The following is a 20,395-nucleotide window of genomic DNA, read 5'->3' as shown; positions in this document are numbered from 1 at the left end:
AAACACAGCCATGACAAATATTCCCTTCTGTAGTGGTCTTCATACCTGAAGAATGAAAGGGGCCAAAATTACCAGAAAGTATAAATTCTTTGAGATGCGATATTGATTTTCAGCACCACCAAATCGGAAATATTTCATTACAATAAATGATATGTGCTAGATGAGTGGACTACAGAGAAAATATTTACAATGGTGTGATACTGTGCCCAATTTTGTATGTATCCATTAAGTTGCATTTTGGTAGGACATTTTTCTCGAAAAAACACAAGGGTACAGGAGATTAAATGAAAATCATAAAAGCCAAAACCGTAGGAAATACCATGATAGCAGTGAGGCAATCTAGATCATTAATTGAGATGCTTTAAAAAGGCTTGGTGTTCTTTATTGCGGGCCAAAAAATCTGCAACCATCATGCTCCATGTGGAATGTGGACAAGTTCAGGAAGAACTTTAAAAGGGCAATCTGATGAAATGAGTCCTGCAGAAGATGAATCCGTAAATGTCAAAATATTTTAAAACCATGGTGAAGAAAAAATATGCTGGAAGGTACACTATTATGCAGTGGACTCTGCTGGAAGGTAATTCTATCACATGGCTTCTTAAAACAAGGATGGCATGACAAAGAAACTGAATGGTCAATGTTTACGACCAAAAAAAAGGGAATATATGTACATATATTTTACACAATGGTAAAAAAAAAAAGATTTGAAGACCAGTGTTCAATGGATAGTAGGACAAAAATGAAGATCTTTAGGACGTTTGGTACCAACAGACACTTTAAAAGACAATACTATGCACAAGTCCATAACTGACAGTCCATAAACTCTGCCTTAGCCATTTTCAAATCCTTCACACAATATCAAATGAGTAAAGAAGGAGTTGGTTTCTTGCCAGGCCATGCTTCCTTGGCATACTTCTTTTTCTTGGGCTCATTTACAGCCTCCGCATTGAAGACACCAGGGTTTGGAGTAGGGTTTATGTTGACAGTCGCTGGAGCGACAGGCGTCAAGTCCACCTCTGGAGCCAGGTTGGGATATGGCATGCCACCAATAAGTGCTGTCCCGTGCACGTTGTGAGACTGTGTACCAACTTCACCATGAGTGGGAGGCAGGCCACCATACAATCCTCCAGTGTACGCAAAATTCTGCACGCGCCGGCCAACGGAATCATCCAAACTCAGTGACCCTGGGCTTTCTGTCCTTTTCTTCTGTGTTAATGGGGGAAACAGACACAAACAGAACATTTAAGAAGTATGGAATATATATCTTGTAATAAGTTTGCAATCAGCAGGTCTTTAAGAGCAGACTCCAAAATGTGCACTTTCAACTAGTGAATGAGGAATCGTGTGAATGTGGAGAATTGGGGAGGCAAGTGACTTTGTAGCAACTTGAAAATGTTACCCCTTTTTAAGAGGTTGTATCCATTTTGTATTCTAATACTTGTTGGCATATAACCTACGCACTTGTACAAGTAGATCTGACACTTACATTTCAAATCACACAGGCAATAAGTGGGTCACGCAGTCCTAAAAATGTAGCACTACCCAAACTCCACTACATCCCATCAGGGTAGAGGGGAAAGTTACACATTCTAAAATAAAAGAGAACAGTCTTAACATTCTATATTCCATTTTTACAAATAGTTATATAACTGAAATAGTGTACAGTTCAGGTAGTTAAATATGCACAACTGTGGCAAGTGAGATTGTTGAGGAGATTTTTCAGCATAGGCGGGGTCTCTATAAACCTACTCCTTCCTGTGGGGTGGCCAAAGTATAGTAAGTTAACAGCACAAAGGTTTGCCTACAAAATACAATTGGTTCAATACTCTTTAATGTAAAGGATCATGACATATGCACTTTAATAGTTAAGTATTACAAATAAACAAATGTAGTATACAATCAGTAACAATTTGAGATTAGAACAAATGGGAAGAAGTAATTCCTTCACAGAAATACAGATAAAATATCAGATTGGTAGTAAAAATCAACTGGACGATTTAAAAAACTCAGAGCTCACAATAGGTACACGTATTGAAAGTATATTTATTTAACTGTGAAACTGATAAGTAGTCTAAGAGTTTAAAGAGTTCAGAACGAACATGACAGTCAATAGACTGCCCCCATGTTTAATAAAAATGCAGGTAAGACTTGCCAAAGCTCAAGGAGAGCCGTAGACAGAGCAACCAAAAGGCTGGTGTTCGGGAGATTTAACATTTCTATGCTTCATCCCCTCGCCTAGCGAGACACCCCCCCCCCCCCCCCCCCCAGCACTTTCTGCTGGACTCTAGGACTTTCATTTTCAACCTGGAGAGACATTTTTCCCACACGTGTGTATTTTTCTGTGATTCAACACTGTTTCTTTTTGGTTTTGGAGTCTGACAAACTCCATAGGCATCATCTTTGCATTGTGACACGGCACCTTCAGTGCAGTGGCACAGGGAAGTCTTAGATTTCCCAAAGGTTGAAATACCTTCTCTTGGATAAACTATTTTTTCCAAGAGCAGTAACGTGAAATTGACTTTACTTACAATTTGTAACTTTCTAGACCCAGCACACACTATCTTACCATAGGGTGCTGGAGGGGTTACTTAGTATCCAGTTTGTCTACTTTCTCATGAACATTTTTATGTTACCCTTTCTAAAATTAATGGCTGGTGGCAGTGGTTTACTTTTTACTACCATTGTGTGTTTTTACAGTGGGCTGCGTTCGCAGCTGCAGTAAGGCACCCATGGATGTCCATTTGGTCAAAATGGACCCAGTCTTCTTTTTTTGCCATTTCTTGCAGGAAAGGTCCTTCTTGAAATTTACTCCGTGCGCCATACCAGGTTTGTTCCCTTTGTTCATTTTGTCTTTGGCAGGATTCACAAGTGAAGCCCGCCACTGGCTCCAGTGTGTCTGGCAGGGGCAGGAAGTGAGGGAGGTGCCCGCAACTCCCTGTGCTGAGTGCACCCAAAGGTGATTGGCTGGCTGTCCAGCAAGGGCAGCCACCATGCTGCATGATTGACAGCTAGGCTGGAATGAATGGGAGAAACCTGCATAAAAAGCAAGGCTTTTTGGCTTGGAAGGCAGAGTCAACCACTGGACGAAGGAATCCGAAGAACTTGGAAGAGACGCCTGCTGCAACTCCTGGACCGTTGGTTTGCTGGGTGAAGCCCTGCTGCTGTGCAGAAGCTCTGAATTCGCCTCGGCTAGGGAAGCCTTGCAAGGACAACTTCTCCCCTTGAGTTGGTGGGACAAATCAACACCAAAGTGAACTCGTTTGGACATTTTCTCAGAGCTGGCTGTACTTCCATTGCTGCTGGAACCGAAGTGCCAGGGAGAGGAACACCAAATGCAGTGCATCACTTAAGTCAGACCCGAGCTTGTGGAAGATCCTCTGGACTCCCAGTGAGCAAGCCTGAGCCACCTCAACCGGGTGCTGGCCCCAGATGTGAGGAAAGTCCGGAGTGGGATCCAAGAGTCCACAGTGGTGCTATTTGCTGAGACACGAGGAGCTGAAACCACAAAGTTTGTCCTTTTCTGCCTCTGACCGTCCCATTGCAGTGTAGAAGTGCCCAGACGTCCTCCCTCTTGTCCCCATGACTGAGGCAAGGAACAACAGGATCTACAGAGCTGCACAGGAACAGAAGCCAGCTGGAATGATTTCTTCTAAACACAGGAACTGTACAGTCTAAGAGAACTTACCTCTTGTTGTAGCCTTACTTGATCTCAGTTGAGACTTGTCTTGGTTACTTCTGTAGAGCTGCTTGCATCTTCTACCTCCCACAAGCCTCCCAGCTTGTGACCCTACTTTGATTCTACTTTTTTTACAAAGACTTCTAAAACATTGTGCAAGATTTTTACTTACCTGCAAGAAGTGCTTCAGCTCACCTGGACTTTTGCCCAATTGACATTGGCTGGCCTGGCTCCCTGAATGACTTCTCTCCTCTGCTTGTGTCTTACCTTCCCTTCAGGAAAGGGTTAATTTACTTTGCATTGGGCGGTTCAAAAGTACTTCCCTGCTTCAGAATATTTGTGTGATCTCTCGTTTTATTCTGAAATCTCTTTACTTTAACACTCATCTCAGTATTGCTCTAAATGTACCAGTGATATATTCATGTCCACAGTGTCCTAGCTATTTAAGTCACCTGATGGTGTAGGAAGGGTCTGTGTGCCATCCCAAATGGGTATTTGCAGATTTAGAGAAACTAAGTGTGTATTTTGGAGTCCATGTGTGTGCGACTATTAGGAAAGAATGAATTAACTTAAGAGGACACTGATAACACCCAGAACCTACCAAGTAACTCCCACCACGACTAGACCGGTAACGCCACGTCAAATAGAACCCAAGCAACACCCATTAAGACAGAATCAACAATCCCAGCCAACATTTTCACTCGGCCCATAAGTGCTACCATATACCACACTGTTAGAGAATTTCTATATGTTAGCAATGACCACATTCAAACTGAGCTGTGGACCTTAGCAGGTACACTGGCCATATGAGTGGAAAAGAAAGCCAGGTAAGGTTATGAAGGTACTTGATTGAAGTGGAGGACAGAAGGGAAAGGGACTGAATATCGGACAAGCCCAGGACAGAGGCGCTGAAATGTCCCCATACCCCTTCTGGTAAGAGTACGCTAACCCGTCGTCTCACTTCAAGACAGAAATGCCAACTAACCAATCCACTAACAGCTTCCCCCTCTGCATACACCTTTCAAACTCCAAACCAAACACAACCACAAACCTACAGCACCACAAACTTCACTACATTGCAACAATAAAACAAAAACACACAGACTCACAACAGTACACAAAGACTACCGGCCGCAAACACCCCAAGGCCAGCCAACGGACCCACCGGGCTGAGGCTGCCAACAGCATATCACTGCTCTCTTGCACTTGTTCAGCATCCTCCCATTAACTCACTCTCACTCTCCCCTCTTAGTTTCCGAGCCGCCAGAGCGCCAGGGGACCACTCCCCTGGTGATAGTGCGCGGTACAAATGTCCTTTAACATATTGCCCCTTCTCAAGAAGGCTTATTCAAACGGGCTGTTCAATAAATTAATAATTGTTTAATCAAGAAACCTTGAGTGCAAGTGTTTATTTGGATACTTGTCACTGTGAATCTCTAACTCCCCTACTGCTCACATTGACCCCTCTTGACATAAGCCTGGCTACTCAGCCACACTACCAACCTGTGTAGTACAGACTTATACCAAAGGTTGGGTTCCTATTGCCAGGAGGTCAAGGTTGTTGCAGCGCACCCAAAGGTTACTGCTCCAAATCTTGCCCAACAACTGTCCTATGGATTCTACTTTCCTACATTCTCTGTTACGGCACCTGTATTTTACTGTTGCAGCACACAGCTGTTTATGGGCAGTGTTGCGGGGGACTTTGAGATTCTTTTCTATAGCCTAGAGTAACGACAGTTCTTAAGGATAGGGAGTCACTTAGCATCTTTCCTAAAACTTTATATTCGGAGAGATTGGCGCACACACCACCTCATGTGGAGTGCCAAGTGGATACTTCGTATCCCCCTTCTCTTGGCTCCTGTGACTTAAGTCACAAAGGCAATCTCTTAGTTATGGCTGGTGGCAGTGAACGTGTTCTACCAACTATTGTGTGATTTTCTACCACAGGCTATGTTCATAGCCCCGATTAAGCACAATAGGGTCACCCAAGTATTAACTTGGTGGCTCCTTTCTTTTTACACCATTACTAGCGTGATTGTTCTTTGTCAGCCCTTCTTCAACCATCGTGGGAGGAGGCGGCCTGTATGAGTGTTTTGCCTTTGCCGGGAACCCTAGGGTGTCTCTGCCTAGGCTCCAGTGTGTCTGGGCAGGGAGCAAGCAGGGGACGGGGGGGTTGATTTTTTCATTCCCCGGCCCTTTGTCTGCCTAAAGAGAACCAGCTCCCACTAGGGGTCTGGCTGTCCTGATTGGACAGCTTCCTGCCCCTTTCTGTAAATTGCTGAGAGACTGCAGAGGAGTGTGTGCTGAAACTGTATAAAAAGGTGAGGTTCCTGAGGTGAAAGGCAAGTTGAGCACAGGAAACTGAAGTAACCGAAGACGATGACAACCAGAGATGCCTGCAGACCCTTTGCAACACTGAAGCAACCACTGCTGTCCTGGCCCTGCTTTCTGTGGGACAGAGGAACTCCAAAGAGGACACCTTCCCTTTGAGTGGTGGGAACAGCCAGTCCCAAGACAAACTTTAATCAGAGCCATCTCTTGAGGTGCTGTGCCTCTCCAGAGCTGCGGACCCCAATACGAGGAGACCTCCAACCCAATTGAAGCACCTGGTCGTGGAAAGGCCGAATCCGTCCAAGTCTTTGCTGAGTACCAGGTGAACCTACAAAGAAGACACAATCCGACCCATCCAAGTCCCCTCAACAGAGTGCAGGACTTCAGGAACCGAAGAAGATTGTCCGGGCAAATGCCACGCTGGTGCGGCAGAAAAGGTGCCAAAACAGCAGAGTGACCAGAGAAGTTGCTGAAATCCGTGCCAGAGGTCCTCCCTCGAGACTGCTGCTGAAAGATCCTGTCCATTGTCTTGCCTTTCATCATCAGACCAAAGAAACCGGAGGTCGCACTGCCATATCGAGGAGAATCCAGCCACAAACATTTCTTCAAACCAAAAGGTACTGTGGGGAAATCGGTATTTCTTACCTTAATCCAAAAAAGTCGCTCCAGAGCGTTGGAGTGCATGTATAGGTGTCCATGGCAACCCCCTCTTATGTCCGACCCAAGCCGCCGCTTGTGTCCCTTTAGCGAGTCCTTTAACAGGGTCTCCAACGTTGGTTGTATTCGCTTCAGTTTTCGTCGTTCTACTGCATGTCAAGACTTTGAGCCCTCTCTGAACTGCCTTTAGCTAGGGTTGTGTTTTGGACTTAAGCCTTGGAGTACAAAGAAACTGCCTCTAGAACCATAAGCCTAGCTAGTACAACACTAACCCACTATTTTCCTTCCTAAAAGTCACTATGTTATGTGGGTTTGCAGTGTAAATGTACTTACCGTATTTCGTTTAAGTTTCACGAGTGTGCGTTAACAATAATATAAGACTGTCATTACTGTCAAAAGTAGTAACAATTGTAACCGCGAGCAACTACAAACTAAGCAGTGGTCTTAGTGTTTTGGTTCAATGTGGGGAGTTTTGAAAAGTAATTCTTGCGGGGGCGTGGCTAGGCAGCACGCCATGCGGTCGTATTTACCGTGAGCTCTGCCACAGGGCGCCCGAACTGCAAGATACCGGCATGCTAAAATGAGATTGTCTCTCCGCTCTAATAACTTTTGACTGCCCAAGACATGAGGCGCTTAATGAACCGGAAATTGCAGCTGAATTGGCCGGGAAATTAGGAGAATCCCTAGCGGTCATCCCAGCAGCTCTGCAGACAAAATGGCAGTGCGTACCAATGAAAGCGAGATCTGGTCCCTCAATAGCTGGTAAGTCGTTATACTGGGGAGGTAGAAGACCCTGGGACTGCGTCGATTGACCACTGGTGCCCCGGTTCACTGAGGTCATCAGGGGATCGTGTGGTGGAGGGCTGGCTGAATGGTGACTCCGGACGTGCTGCCGGCAGGGGTTTGGCGGTGATTGCGCCAGATGGTGGAGGGGCCAGAGCACGAGGAAGACTGGCTGAGAGGCAGAGAGCATGCCGCCCTCCCGCCGTGGGTTCAGGTTCCGACTGTATGGTCTTCCTGACCCTAGCTCTCGCAGGAGAGAAGGGCAGTGGCGGTGAGCTGTAGCGGGCTGGCGAGGGAGAAGCTGCATTAGAGGCGCCGGCTCCTGTGTGCTCCTCACCGACTGCCGGGAGCTAGCACTGGAAGGACAGCAGACGCTGCGGTCGGTTGAAAGGACATCTCGACCAGAGCCTTGCTAAGAGGGAGGAGGGTTGTTGCTTCCTGGTGTGGATCAACCCGTGGACCTGGCGGAATAAAACACTGAGTGCTTCTCATGGCCGTGGATGGTGCGATGGGGGGGGAGCTGGCACCTGAAGGCCCCTGGCTCGCTGGCGGAGGAGGTCCGGAGCACCAACAGGGACCGCGCTGAGCGGCAGAGGTACAGAGCGGAGCGACGGGGAGGAGGGACAGGTGGCGCTGAGCGGCAGAGGTACAGAGCGGAGCAATGGGGAGGAGGGAAAGGAGGCGCTGAGCGGCAGAGAGAGGGACAGGAGGCAGAGGATTGTCGTGAGAAGCCCCCCACCGCCCCAGCTCTGGTGCAAGGGAGGTCGAGAGAGGGCGGGTGGCAACTGGGAGGCACAAGCACATTAACAACTGGCTAGCTGCTGCACGCGGATCAGCTTTCTCTCGCCCCCCGTTGCTTACCCGACAGGCACGGGTTTCCCGGGGGGCAGTGGGTCCACAGCAATGTCTGTCAAGAGGACTGCTAATCACTCATCTGCAAGCGGATATATGATTTGAACTGAATCTAAGGGAGTCAGTCCAGCCAAACCCAAGAGTGGTTGGGGTTGTCTCCCCAACCCCAATCAATTTGAGCCTCTACCACCAGACCCAGGAATTAGGTGCGAGGGGGGGACCAGCAAAGGGAGACTGCGAGGCACTAACATAACAGCCCCCACCTCCTGGACAGCTTGTGGGCGGGGGGGGTGACCCCATCTTCCAGAGACAAGTTGAACTCTGCAGGATCTTCATAATCTCTGCCTCGTCATAGTACAGCCCTAACATCTCTGTGTTCCCCTGGTTAAGGTCCATCCACGCTTAGGCTCTGGAGGATGAGCAGTGTTTAAATCTAGCACATGTTCCAAAGTAATGGAAGACTTTCTTTGATCTGAGTCATTTGGTATATGTAGGGGTAAGGAAGAGTGATAATCACAAATGGTCACAGACCGATGCAATGCCCGCCCTTCTCTCTTGCTGCAGTCCGGGCCTCAGGAGGCCCCCCTATCAGGCCAATTCAACCCGCTGCAGCTGCTCACTAACTGCTCAGGTGCTACTCCTAAACAGCACGTATGTGTGCCACGGGTGCTCAGAACAGCATCTGGACTGCTGGCAATGCCTAAAACCGTGGTTAAGCCGAAATCACACAGAATCAAGGCGTTTCTATCACTGCAGCCTGCAGACACACTGCGGCTGCAAACAGTGGCAGCGGACATTCACCCAGTCCATGTGACGCCGCGACTCCCAGACATGGCGTTGTCCAGAACTGATTGAGGAGATGCTAAAGCCCCTCAAGCAGGACATCACCCAGGAAATTAAATTGGAGATCAAAACCTCTAAGGATTCTTTGGCCCGATCACTCACTGAACTAACCGCCCGTTTTGGAGGTCTTGAAGCGAGTCAAATAGCTGGAAAATAGAACATGTGAACAGACACACAAGACTGAGGTACTCACAGAAAGAGTGAGGATCATTGAGGAACATTTAGGCGATATCTGGACAAAGCAAGCAGACCTTGAAAACAGATCAAGGAGAAATAATGTATGCCTCTGTGGCATCCCTCTGCAAATCCCGGATCAAGAACTACCTGATTATGTGAGTGCTCTGTTCAGATCACTCTTAGACCTCCCGTCCTCAGAATCACTGTTATTGGATAGGACCCACCGTGTATACTTCTCGACCCAGCGGAGGAGGAATCTGCTCCCGGACGTCCTTAACCGGGTCCATTTCTTCCACCAGAAAAAAGAGATCATGATGGCAGCTAGCAAGTCGGAATCAGTACAGTTCCACAGAGAAACAGTAAAACTGTTCCAAGATCTCTCCCCATACACTCGTGCGAGTCGCAGACGCCTACAAAGATTCACGGCATGGCTGCAAGCCAAAAAGATTTGATATCGATGGGGTTTCCATGCAAGCTGATTTTCCATTTCCACAATCAGCACTACGCAATCTCTTCTGAGGATGAGAAGGACCGAATGGCTGGAACAAACATTGAGGCCGCCTCAGAGTCATCCTCCCAAGAGTTACCAGACTCTGACCTACGCCCCACGGCAAAAGATAAGCGAAGGAAGCCCAGGGGCTGGCGACGATTGGGGCAGCCCCCACACCAGGGAATGGAAACCACGGAAGACAGATGCAGACACCGGTTGGTCCCACCTCTCCGTTGGGAGGCGATAACCACAGAGCCGGTTGAAAACCCAGGAACAACTCGCCGACTGGTAATAACTAGCAAAACCGAAGCATTGGTCTCCCATATGGTTGCTTCTCAGCTGGTAAAGCAGTGATCCTCTGGTACTGAACCTTTATACTGGGAGACGCTAGTCTCTGCCCGCGTCCCCTATTGAAATCTGGAAAGGTTGAGGAACTGTAATATGCAACATGGATTCCCTTGCAATTGTCTGAGCCCAAACACGAAACTTCACCACAAGAGTGGCGTTCTCTCAATCTGGTTGGCACAGTACATTGCCTCGAATCACCCCCAAGCCCCGTTGCTGCACAGATTAGCACAGCCTCAATGGAGGGCCGGGACAATGCCCATTCAGGAACGTGACGCAGAGGCAGACCTCCTTCGTTGGTGTAGAACGATATGCTGTGCGCCAGTCACTATTCAGAACTTGGAGAGTAAATAGCATGCGATAGCAAATTTGGGCACCCTGGGCAGATTGCGCCTGTTTCCGTTGATGGTTTGTTAATGTTGGTTAGGAAATTGAGGCCACTACTGTTAGGGAGAATTCTCATACAAGTGCTAGAGACCCCCAGCAACTTTGCTGGATTTTGAGGACTTGATGTTTTTACCTGGAAAGAGTGTGAGCTTTTTTCCCCACTCATGTATTTTGATGTGTGTTTTACATTTGTGTTATTTGATTAGGGAGTTTTAGATAACTCCATAGGCATCATCTTTTCATGTGTGTCATAGCACCCTCAGTGCAGTGACACAGTGGGGTCTTTTTAGACTTCCCACAGGTTTAAATGACTTCTCTGGGATAATCTACTGTTTCCCAGAGAATGTAAAGTGAAATTGACTTTACTAGTCTTTTCAAATTCATAGACCCAGCACACACCATCTTATCATGGAATGCTGGAGGGGTTACATAGTATCCCTTGTGTCTAAATACTCATGTAGCAGTCAAATGCTACCCTTTCCTATTGAAAAGGCTGGTGGCAGTGGTTTTACAACGAACTACCATGATGTTTCCCGACCGCGAACACCGGTAGCTAAAAATCACAGGAGCCATCTTTTTCAAGATGGCACCTTAAAACCCCTTTGTATAAACAGGTCCTGGTCTTTTTTTGCCGTTTCTTTTTGGAAAGTTCCTTCTAGTGTTTGTCTCTGCGCGCCAAACTCGATTGGTCCCTTTCTTCGTATGCCTTTGGCGGGCTTCAGGACTGAAGGCCGCGTCTGAGTGTCTGGGGTGGGCAGGAAGTGAGTGAGGTGCCCGAAAGGCCCTGTGCTTAGTCTCCCAGGAGACCCAAATGCACTCTGGCATGATTGGCTGGCTGACTGTCCGGTTAGCAAGGAAAGCAACCCTGCTGGGCGAGTGACAGCTAGGCTGGAATGAAAGGGAGAAAACTGTTTAAAAGGCGAGTCTCCGGGACTGGAAAGCAGAGTCGGCCACTGGAACGAAAGAACCGAAGAGCTGCAAGAGGTCGGTTGCTGCAACTCCTAGACTGTTGGTTTGCCTGGTGAAGCCCTGCTGCAGGTCCGAATTGCCAAGTTCATCTCGCCAAAGATTCCTTACTTTGTGTTGGTGGGACCAATCAACTCATAAGCCACCAGGATACCATTCTCAAGGCTGGTTAGGATTAACCAGGGAGAGGGATACCAGCTTGTGCACTTTAATCTACAGCTACTGGAACTTAAGTGACTCCATCTTGTTTGCTTTTTCCGACGACCCCGGGCAGTGCAGCTGTCCCCCGACGTCCTCCCTCTTGTTCCTATAACTGAGGCTCAGGAACAGTGAGATCTGCAGACCTGCCAGGAACCAACGTCTTCATACTAAAGGTACTGTGCCAAACAGATTGAGAGAACGCCACTCTTGTGGTGAAAGTTCGTGAAACTTTACCAACTTGCAGGCCTAATAAGCTTGTGACCCGACATATGATTCCTTTTCGCCTAAACTACTTCTGGTGAACTGAAACTATTTGCACTGTCTAAAAAGTATATATGATCTATTTTTCCTACCTTGTGCCTTTTGCTCCTTCCAAGTAACTGAACTGCCATTTGGCTCCTATTTCAGGGAGCTCAAAATGTCTCAAAACCTTAGAATTTTGTATTTAAGTATTGAAGTTTATCGGTTTAGAATAAGTTGCCTTCTTCTAGCGAAAAGTTTTCTAAATGATTGTGTAATAAATTACTGAGTGTTTTTAGCAAGAAACACTGAGTATAAGTGTTTACTTGACTACTGTGATTGAAAGTCCTCTGTGTAACTACTTGTACTACTCACATTCACTCTTGAGATAAGCCTGGCTGCTCAGCTCGATACCAAAAACTGTGGTACAGACTTATACCAAAGGTTGGTTTGGCTAACACCCGTAGTCCTATTTGTGTGTAGTGGCCCCAGAGGGTGCCTGCAATTCTGCCTAACACTGGTGTCCAGCGGTGAGGATAAAGTATAGTTGTTACATTGAGAGTGCTGCTCTTACTTTTGTTCAAATACACCACTAGAAAAGCAATTGTTTTATAATGCCAGATATGGATAACTTCAAACAGGAAGCCCCGATCATTCGAACAGTAGATCAACTGAAAGATGTGTAAAGTCAGGTCTCTCTCTGTTAAGGTCAAGAAAAATTGATTGTGAAATTGTTGAATCATCAAAGACTGGGAGGTAGAGCTATAACCCCCTATTTCCCTAGCAAATGTGGATAATGTTGATGAGGATGATAATGATTCAGAGTCAGGCTCTAATGTTATTGGTGAGTTAGAAGAGTCAGAGGAGTCTCAGGATGTGAGCCCCACTGCACCTCTACTTGCTTTAGGTCCTCAAGCTATAACCACAGGGACCCTACCAGGTTCAGTACTAAGTCCAGAATGGGTATCTATTCAAAAGATGAGACTTGAGTTAGAGTTCAAAAGAATTCAAATGCAAACTGAAAGTAAACAAAGAACTCAGGCTCAGATAAATGGAATTGAATCATGAACTTGAAATGAAGAAATTGTCTCTTGAAAATGGTTCTCTCCCAGAGTCTTCTAGGTCTTCCAGTCCTAAGAGGCCTTGCATGCCTACAGAAGCTGTCAGTATGTATGAGGTGTGACTTGATATTTTAGATTGGTTGGCTGCTTTTGAATAACTATGGGATTCAGGGTTTCACAGGGAATCAGTTGATTCCTTGGATTTTGTCTAGGCTCCCCCAGGTTGCAACTGATCCTGTAACGGAGGAGGGGATGGGGGAACTTTAAAGATTGGAGTATGAAAATGTGAATCTAGCTTTGATGGCTAGATTTGGGAAAACTCCTTCCTAGTACCTTAAGAGGTTTAGGACCCTCAAAAAGCATGATGGTACCCCTTGGGCTACCTGGGTGTGTGAATGTTTGAAAAACCTAGATGGTTGGGTAAAGGGTTACAGAGTTAACACTTGAAGGAATGAGAAATCTATTTCTGTTGGAATCTATTTTTGATGAATGCTCTCCTGGGCTGAGACAGCACTTGGCTGACTCTAAGGAATTAGATCCAAAGAAGTTAGCAAAGGCTGCTGACTTGTGGGTTGACAACAGGGCCACTCACAAGGATTCTGGGGCAACTGAGAAGGATGATGGGAAGCAGCAAAAGAAAGATGGCAAGGAATTCTAATACTTCCATTCCAAAAGAGGGCCCCAAACATAAGAAGGGTAAGCCACCAGGGAAACTGAATCGGGCCCCATTGGAATCTCTGCAAGTGTTTCTTTAGTGTCCCTGGGTCTGTGGGAACAGCAGAATTTAGATGTCTATAATTCGATTTGAGCGCACCTAGTGAAGTACCTTGGAAGGGCCTCTTTGCCTGGTACTCTCTTCGTTTGTGGACATTATTCCTTGGATTTCATTGGGAACAGAGTTTTCTTTTACGTGCTTTATATGTGTATAATTGAGGCAAGCTCTGCTTTGGTGCTGGAAGCAATGCCCCTAACAGCGTTTCTAAACAAAAACAAACACGCACTTAAAGAAGTACCTTGGAAGTGCCCCTTTGCCTGGTACTCTCTTCGTTCGTGGATATTATTCCTTGAATTTCATTGGGAACAGAGTTTTCTCTTTACATTACTTTGGACATATACCTCATTCAGATACAAGAGCTTACTCCTTGCTAAGAAGAGCTACATCTAATATATTTCTTCTCTGCTTTGTTTGCCTTTGTAGTGTTCTATTTGTGTAATAAATTGAGGCAAGCTCTGCTTTGGTGCTAGAAGCCACGCCCCTAACGGCAAACAAAAACAAGCATGCACGCGCACCTAGCGAAGTACCTTGGAAGTGCCTCTTTGCCTCTTCACCTCGGCGTCGAGGTGTCTTGGCACTTCCAAGGGTAACTTCAACTAGCGAGATAATAGCCGTGATGCGCCTTCTTGAAATCAGGCATGCCGTCCGACAATCTACCAGTGAGGGGTCAGGCGCTAACAAAATCACAAATGCTGAACCCACGGAAGAGGCTTCTTAATCATACCAGCTCCACTCCGGTAGCAACGCGAGCGGGTAAAACACCCAGGATCGCATACAAAGGACCCCCCCCCCCCACAGCGGATATACCAAGTTTTGTAAAGATTCACATTTAACCAGCGTAACGAACGTAAGTAGTGAGGATGTAAGTTCTAATGTGGCGCAGGGCGTTGTACATCCGAGGTCTGTTCCGATAAGTACAGGGATCGATCAGGCAATGGATAAACTACCATCTATTAATGCCATGACAACTGGAACGAATGAAGTAATCATTAGCTCCAATATTGTGCTAAACGGAACGAATGATGCAATTACCATTACAGATGACTCCAACATGACTCAAATACTAAAACTCATGTCTCTCCAACAGATAGTGTTCTACTGAATAATGTTCCACCCACGCCGAATCAAAGATGTGATAAGACCCAGAATAACTGTGCTAGCCCTGACATTGCCATATTTGATTTAAACCTAAGTCAATCGCGATTTTCTCCACATTTGCTCTCTAATAACATCTCGAACAACCTCTCGAAGTCACCTGTAATGTTTTCTGACATCGAGAATGATTGTTCTGAAATTGAGATCTCTTATCTCGTGCCGACTCCACGTCGACCCAAATGTTTCATGCCCACTCAGCCTAATCAAAAGCAAGCGGGAATGGAACTGAATTTGACAAAATTAACCTTGAACACAAAGAATGTGGCTGTACAATCTTTGTTTAAATTGTTTGAATCATTAGATGGTAAATTGTCAGAACTGGAAAATTTGACAAATTGTCGTCGCAAACAGAATTAAGCACCCGAATAGACCAAAAACTGGGTGAGCAGGCTGCGGCCCTGAAAGCAATTGGGTCTTTGACGTCTTCTGTGGCAATTGGTACACAGACTGCAAAGAACAAGTTACTAACCTGTAACTGTTGTTCTCCAGCATGGGTCTGCCATGGATTCACATGCTCATGAATATTCCCCGTCAGACTGCGAATCCTCGGTAAAGAAAAAAAAATCAGTATCAGTTTCGTTTCTGATCTGTCTTTCTTAGTAGTAACCAATCACTGGTCTCTGGGTCATACTGCCCCCAGCCAATGACTTCCCTCTCCCTAAGCCCCGCCCCTGGCAGCCATCCTCAGATTTGGTAGCACATAAAGGGGCAGTATGACCAAGTGAAGACCCGCAGAGGGGTAGGAGGGAGGGTTCGCATGTGAATCTATGCCAGACCCATGCTGGAGAACAACAGTTACAGGTAAGTAACTTGTTCCTTCTCCAGCATGGGGTCTGGCATGGATTCACATGCTCATGAATATAAGATTACATAGCAGTACACACATGCACAACCACGGGAGGTGGCAAGGCTCAACATTAAGTATTACATAAACTCAACATTAAGCAACTCTTACCTCCTCACCAGGCTCACCTTAAGCGAACAGGTTGCGCAGCACTGCCTGGCCGACTCTGGACTCCTCCCTGGAATCTCGGTCGACACAGAAGAATCTCGTGAAGGTGTGCGTCGACCTCCATGTAGCAGCCCTGCAGATGTCCAGCAGGGGCACACCAGACAAGAACACCGTGGTAGCAGCGATCGCTCTGGTCGAATGGGCTCTCGGACGGCCGAGCAACGGTCGGTTTGCCAACCGGTGACAGTGCATGATGCAGCCGGAGAGCCATCTGGAAATGGAAGCCTTCGAGAGAACCTTCCCTTGATTTACAGGTCCAAAATTCACAAACAGCTGTGAAGTCTTTCAAAACTCTTCGTGCGGTTCACGTAGAACTTCAATGCTCTAACTACATCTAGCGAGTGCAAAGTCCTCTCGGCCGGCGTCGAAGGCGACAGGAAGAAAACTGGTAACACCGAGGGCTCGTTGAGGTGAAAGTCTGACTGCACCTTGGGGCATGAAGGAGGGGTGCGTCTTCAGCACCACTCTTGTTTCGTGAAAAGTCAAGTATGGAGGCTTGCAGGATAGGGCCTGGATCTCTCCCACTTGTCATGTGTAGGTGATGGCCACAAGAAATGCTGTCTTCCACGACAGGAACTTCAACGGTGCCGAATGCAGAGGCTCGAATGGCGCCCCCATGAGCCTGGTCAGCACCACGTTGAGCTCCCACGCCGGGGCCGGAGCCTTCACCGACGGGAACGATCGGAACAGTCCTTTCATAAATTCCTTCACCAGGCGATGAGACCACAGGGATGGGCGTCCTGTAGTTCTGGTGTATCGGGAAATTGCTGCCAGGTGTATCTTGATGGAAGCATGCGTCAGTCCAGCCTTGGCCAGCGACAGTAGGTACGGTAGCACTTGAGGGGCCGTAATCCATAGAGGGTTAATCTTCTGTGCACGGCACCAGACAGAGAACCTCTTCCACTTATGTCCGTAGCACTTGAGAGTTGAGGACGCCCTGGCCTTTGCAAGAACCTCTCTGCAGTCCACCGGGATATCGTACCCTCCAAACTCTAGTGCTGCAGGAGCCAGGCCTGCAAGTTCAGCGACCCCGGGTCGTGATGAAGGATGGCGCATCCTTCTCTGGAGAGAAGATCTCCATCTGTCGAAAGTTTGATCGGTGGGGACGCTGACAAGTCCAGAAGGTCCGGGAACCAGATCTGTCTTGGCCACGCCGGTGCAACGAGGATCATCCTACACCGGGACCTCTTGAGTTGATTGATGAGTCGGAGCAGCAACGGTAACTGAGGGAACGCATACAGGAACAGGCCGTCCCAGGGGAACGAGAAAGCATCGCCCATGCTCCTCGGCTCGGGAGAACTGCTGACGAACCTCTGGCACTTGGAACAGGTCGAACTGGGGTTTGTCCCATCGCTGGAAGAGTCGATCCACTTGATCCTGGCGTAGTTCCCACTCGTGGCATGAGTGCAGCTCCCTGCTGAGTGAGTCAGCAATGGTGTTTTTTTATTCCTGCCAGGTGGAAGGGTACCAGGAACATCCCCTGGGCGATGGCCCAGTACCACAGATCCTGGGCCTCCTTGGATAGGGCTGGGGATCTGGTTCCTCCCTGCTTCCAGATGTAGAACATCGTGGTGGTGTTGTCGGTGAAGATCCTCACCACCTTGCCCTTGAGGGATGGGAGGAACGACCTGAGGGCCCAGAACACCGCTTGTAGCTCCAGTATGTTGATCTGGAGTGGCCTCTCCTCCGGGAACCAAAGGCCTCTCACGTGAAGATCTCCGCTGTGCGCTCCCCACCCCTCCAGGGAGGCATCCGTCATCCCCTGGTGTACTGGGGTCTGAAAGTCTGTGCCCGCCGCGAGATGCGCGCGGGTGCCCCACCACCGAATTGTTTGGCGGAAGCCCTCGTCGAGCGAGATCTTGTCCTCGAAACTGCCCACCGCTTGTATCCAACGGGCGTCGAGGAACTCCTGTATAGGACGCATCCGAAGCCTGCACAGGCGCACCAGATAGATGCACGAGGACATCATCCCGAGAAGGGACTTGATGGCCCTCACCCTGGCCACGTCCGTGGCCAGCAGACGCTGTTCCTTGCCCAGGATGGCCTTCGTCCTTTCCTCCGACGGCGAGGCCAGTCGCGCTACTGTATTGAGCTTGGCTCCCAGAAACAGTGTGACTTGCGACGGAACCAGGTGGGATTTGGGGAAGTTGATTGAGAATCCCAGGTCCTTGAGCAGTCGCACGGTCTTCGCTGTGTGTGTTTGACGGCGAGTTCCCTTGTTCCTGCTCGAATGAGCCAATCGGGTGGACGTGGATCCCCTGCAGGTGCAGCCGCGCCACCACTGGAGCTAGGCACTTGGTGAATACCCTGGGCGACCAACTTCAATCCGAATGGGAGGGCCTTGAACTGGTAGTGCCGCCCTTGGACTACGAACCTGAGAAACTTTCGGTGTCCTTTTAGGATGAGGATGTAAAAGTACACCTCCTCCAAATCCAACGACGATGAAGTCGCCTTCCTACAGCTGGCCCAGCACGTGCTGGAAGGGGACCATCCGGAACTTCTGTGGCTTAATGTATTTGTTTAGCCGACGCAAGTCCAGGATGGGACGCCATCCTCCTGTCTTCTTTCTGATGAGTAAGTATCTTGAGTATACTCAAGAGCCCCGGAGCCTCTTTTGGGATGAGCTCGATGGCTCCCTTCTTGAGCATCGCCCTTACCTCCAACAGCAGTTGAGGGACGTGATTTTCCTTCCAGGCCATGGGAGGAATGCGGGGGCACTTCTTTAGAAATTCCAGAGTGTGCCCGTGGGCCATGGGCATCCAGCACCCAACGGTCGGTGGAGATGGACTCCCACACGCTGACGAACTTAGTCAGCTGCCCCCCCCCCACCGGGGTGCTTCGGTGGGGGCCCGACAACGGCCGGTTCAGTCTTGCTTGGTGGCGGCCTTGGCCTCCCTGGTGACGATGGCGAGATCCCCCTGACTTGCCTCGTCCCCTGTAGGCTTCTTGCGACGAGGAACGGGCCGCCTGACGGTATGTCGAGGAGCCGCCGCCAAACCCTTTTGAGGCACCTTGCTTGCCTCCAGAGTTCCGAAAGGGCGGCTGTCGTTGCTGCAGAAATCCCAAAGCCCGAGCTGTCTCCATGTCGGCTTTGATGGCCTGAAGGGACTCATCCACTGTCTTCCCAAACAGATTGTTCCCGTCGAAGGGCATGTCCAAAACTATGGCTTGTACGTCTTGGTGGAAATCCATCGCCTTGAGCCACCCCCGCCGTCGAAGGCAAACGCTGTTGCCCAACTGGCGGAAACCGGTGTCAGCAATGTCCGTGGCCACCGTTATGGTGTGGTCCGACGCCACCTCACCCTCCTGTAGGATCGCCAGGGCCTCTGCCCTCTTGTCGTCTGGGAGGAAGTCCAACAGGGGGGCGATCTTGCACCACAACTCCCTGTCGTAGCGGGCCACAAACGCTAGTCTGTTGGTCGCCTTAATCATCGTCACGCCGACGAGATGACTCGTCCCATGGCATCTAGTTTCTTTCCCTCGCTGTCCGGCGGGGAAGTTGAAGCCGATGCCCCCCACTCCCCCGCTTTCCTCTTGGCCGCTGCCGAGACCGAATCCGGGGTCGGTTGTGCTCTAAGGCACAAAGGGGCGCCCTCGGGGACCCGGTACTACTTCTCGTACCTGTTCCTCTTGGCAGGTGTCGTGGACGGGTTCTTCAGGAGAGCAAGTCCCTCGTCCCAGATGTCATCCAGCAACGGCACCGTGAGGACCGCCTTCCTCTTGACCTCACGCCGTTGGTAGACAAAGCCTTCCTTCTTTTCTTCGGGGCAGAGCTGGAAAATCTCGGACGCCCTGGCAATCATGGCGTGGAAGGAGCCAATTTCGTCGGGCGGGGATGCCCGAGGAATCTGCGACGGGAGGTCAGTCCCGTCATCACCACAGTCATCCGTCCCCATGTCATCCCTCGGGCCCGGGGAAGGAGACAAAGGCTGAGAGGGCACGAGGACTGAAAGGACGGGGCTGGATGAATCCTCCTCTTGTTTGGAGGGCTTCCCGACGGACCCAGTTCATTTGGGTTGTCCGTCGGGGGTCGGGGCACTCTCGTCCTTTCCGTGCATAAGGCTTGGGTTGCCGTCAAAATGGCCGCCGAGTTGTCCTGTGGCTCGGGCTGCGACGGGCGCGGCGGTTGCGCCTCCTCCACGGGAGCATCGTCGTCGCCACCCTTGCTCTCGTCGTCCCCCTCGTTGGGATCCCTCCCGTGGGACTGGGCCTCTTTCAAATTCTTGTCGAGTCCCTCTTCGACTTCGACCAGCTCCTCCTCGGAGGCTGTATCCGTAACGGCCACCGCCCCCCCACCCCCCTCTTTTTCCACCAGGGTCTTCACGGGGGTCTTCGATGGGTTTAAAAGACGCGGAGGCAGGGAAACTCTGGGCCCCGAGGTCGCCGCCACTGGGGTAGTCTCCACAGGCTTTGCCAGGGCTGCAGCGACTCCCTCAATAGAGGC

The 20,395-nt window shown here is 49.1% G+C and overlaps 1 protein-coding gene across 3 annotated transcripts in view; it reads right to left on the bottom strand.

Moving 5' to 3' along the window:
* Positions 1 to 366: 366 nt before the first annotated feature.
* Positions 367 to 20,395, bottom strand: part of PPP1R8 (protein phosphatase 1 regulatory subunit 8) — a 407,852-nt gene continuing 387,823 nt past the window's right edge. For 2 of the 3 annotated variants that reach the window (XM_069623057.1, XM_069623059.1), the window contains one exon: positions 367 to 1,206. In XM_069623057.1, coding sequence (XP_069479158.1) covers positions 859 to 1,206 — 348 coding nt within the window. In that variant the 3' untranslated portion in view covers positions 367 to 858. The remainder of the gene's footprint in view (positions 1,207 to 20,395) is intronic. The other variant, XM_069623058.1, reaches the window with a different exon arrangement.

Source organism: Ambystoma mexicanum, chromosome 11 (assembly GCF_040938575.1).
Source record: "Ambystoma mexicanum isolate Mex_15411 chromosome 11, UKY_AmexF1_1, whole genome shotgun sequence".
Taxonomy (NCBI): domain Eukaryota; kingdom Metazoa; phylum Chordata; class Amphibia; order Caudata; family Ambystomatidae; genus Ambystoma; species Ambystoma mexicanum.
This window is presented reverse-complemented; position numbering and strand designations above follow the sequence as displayed.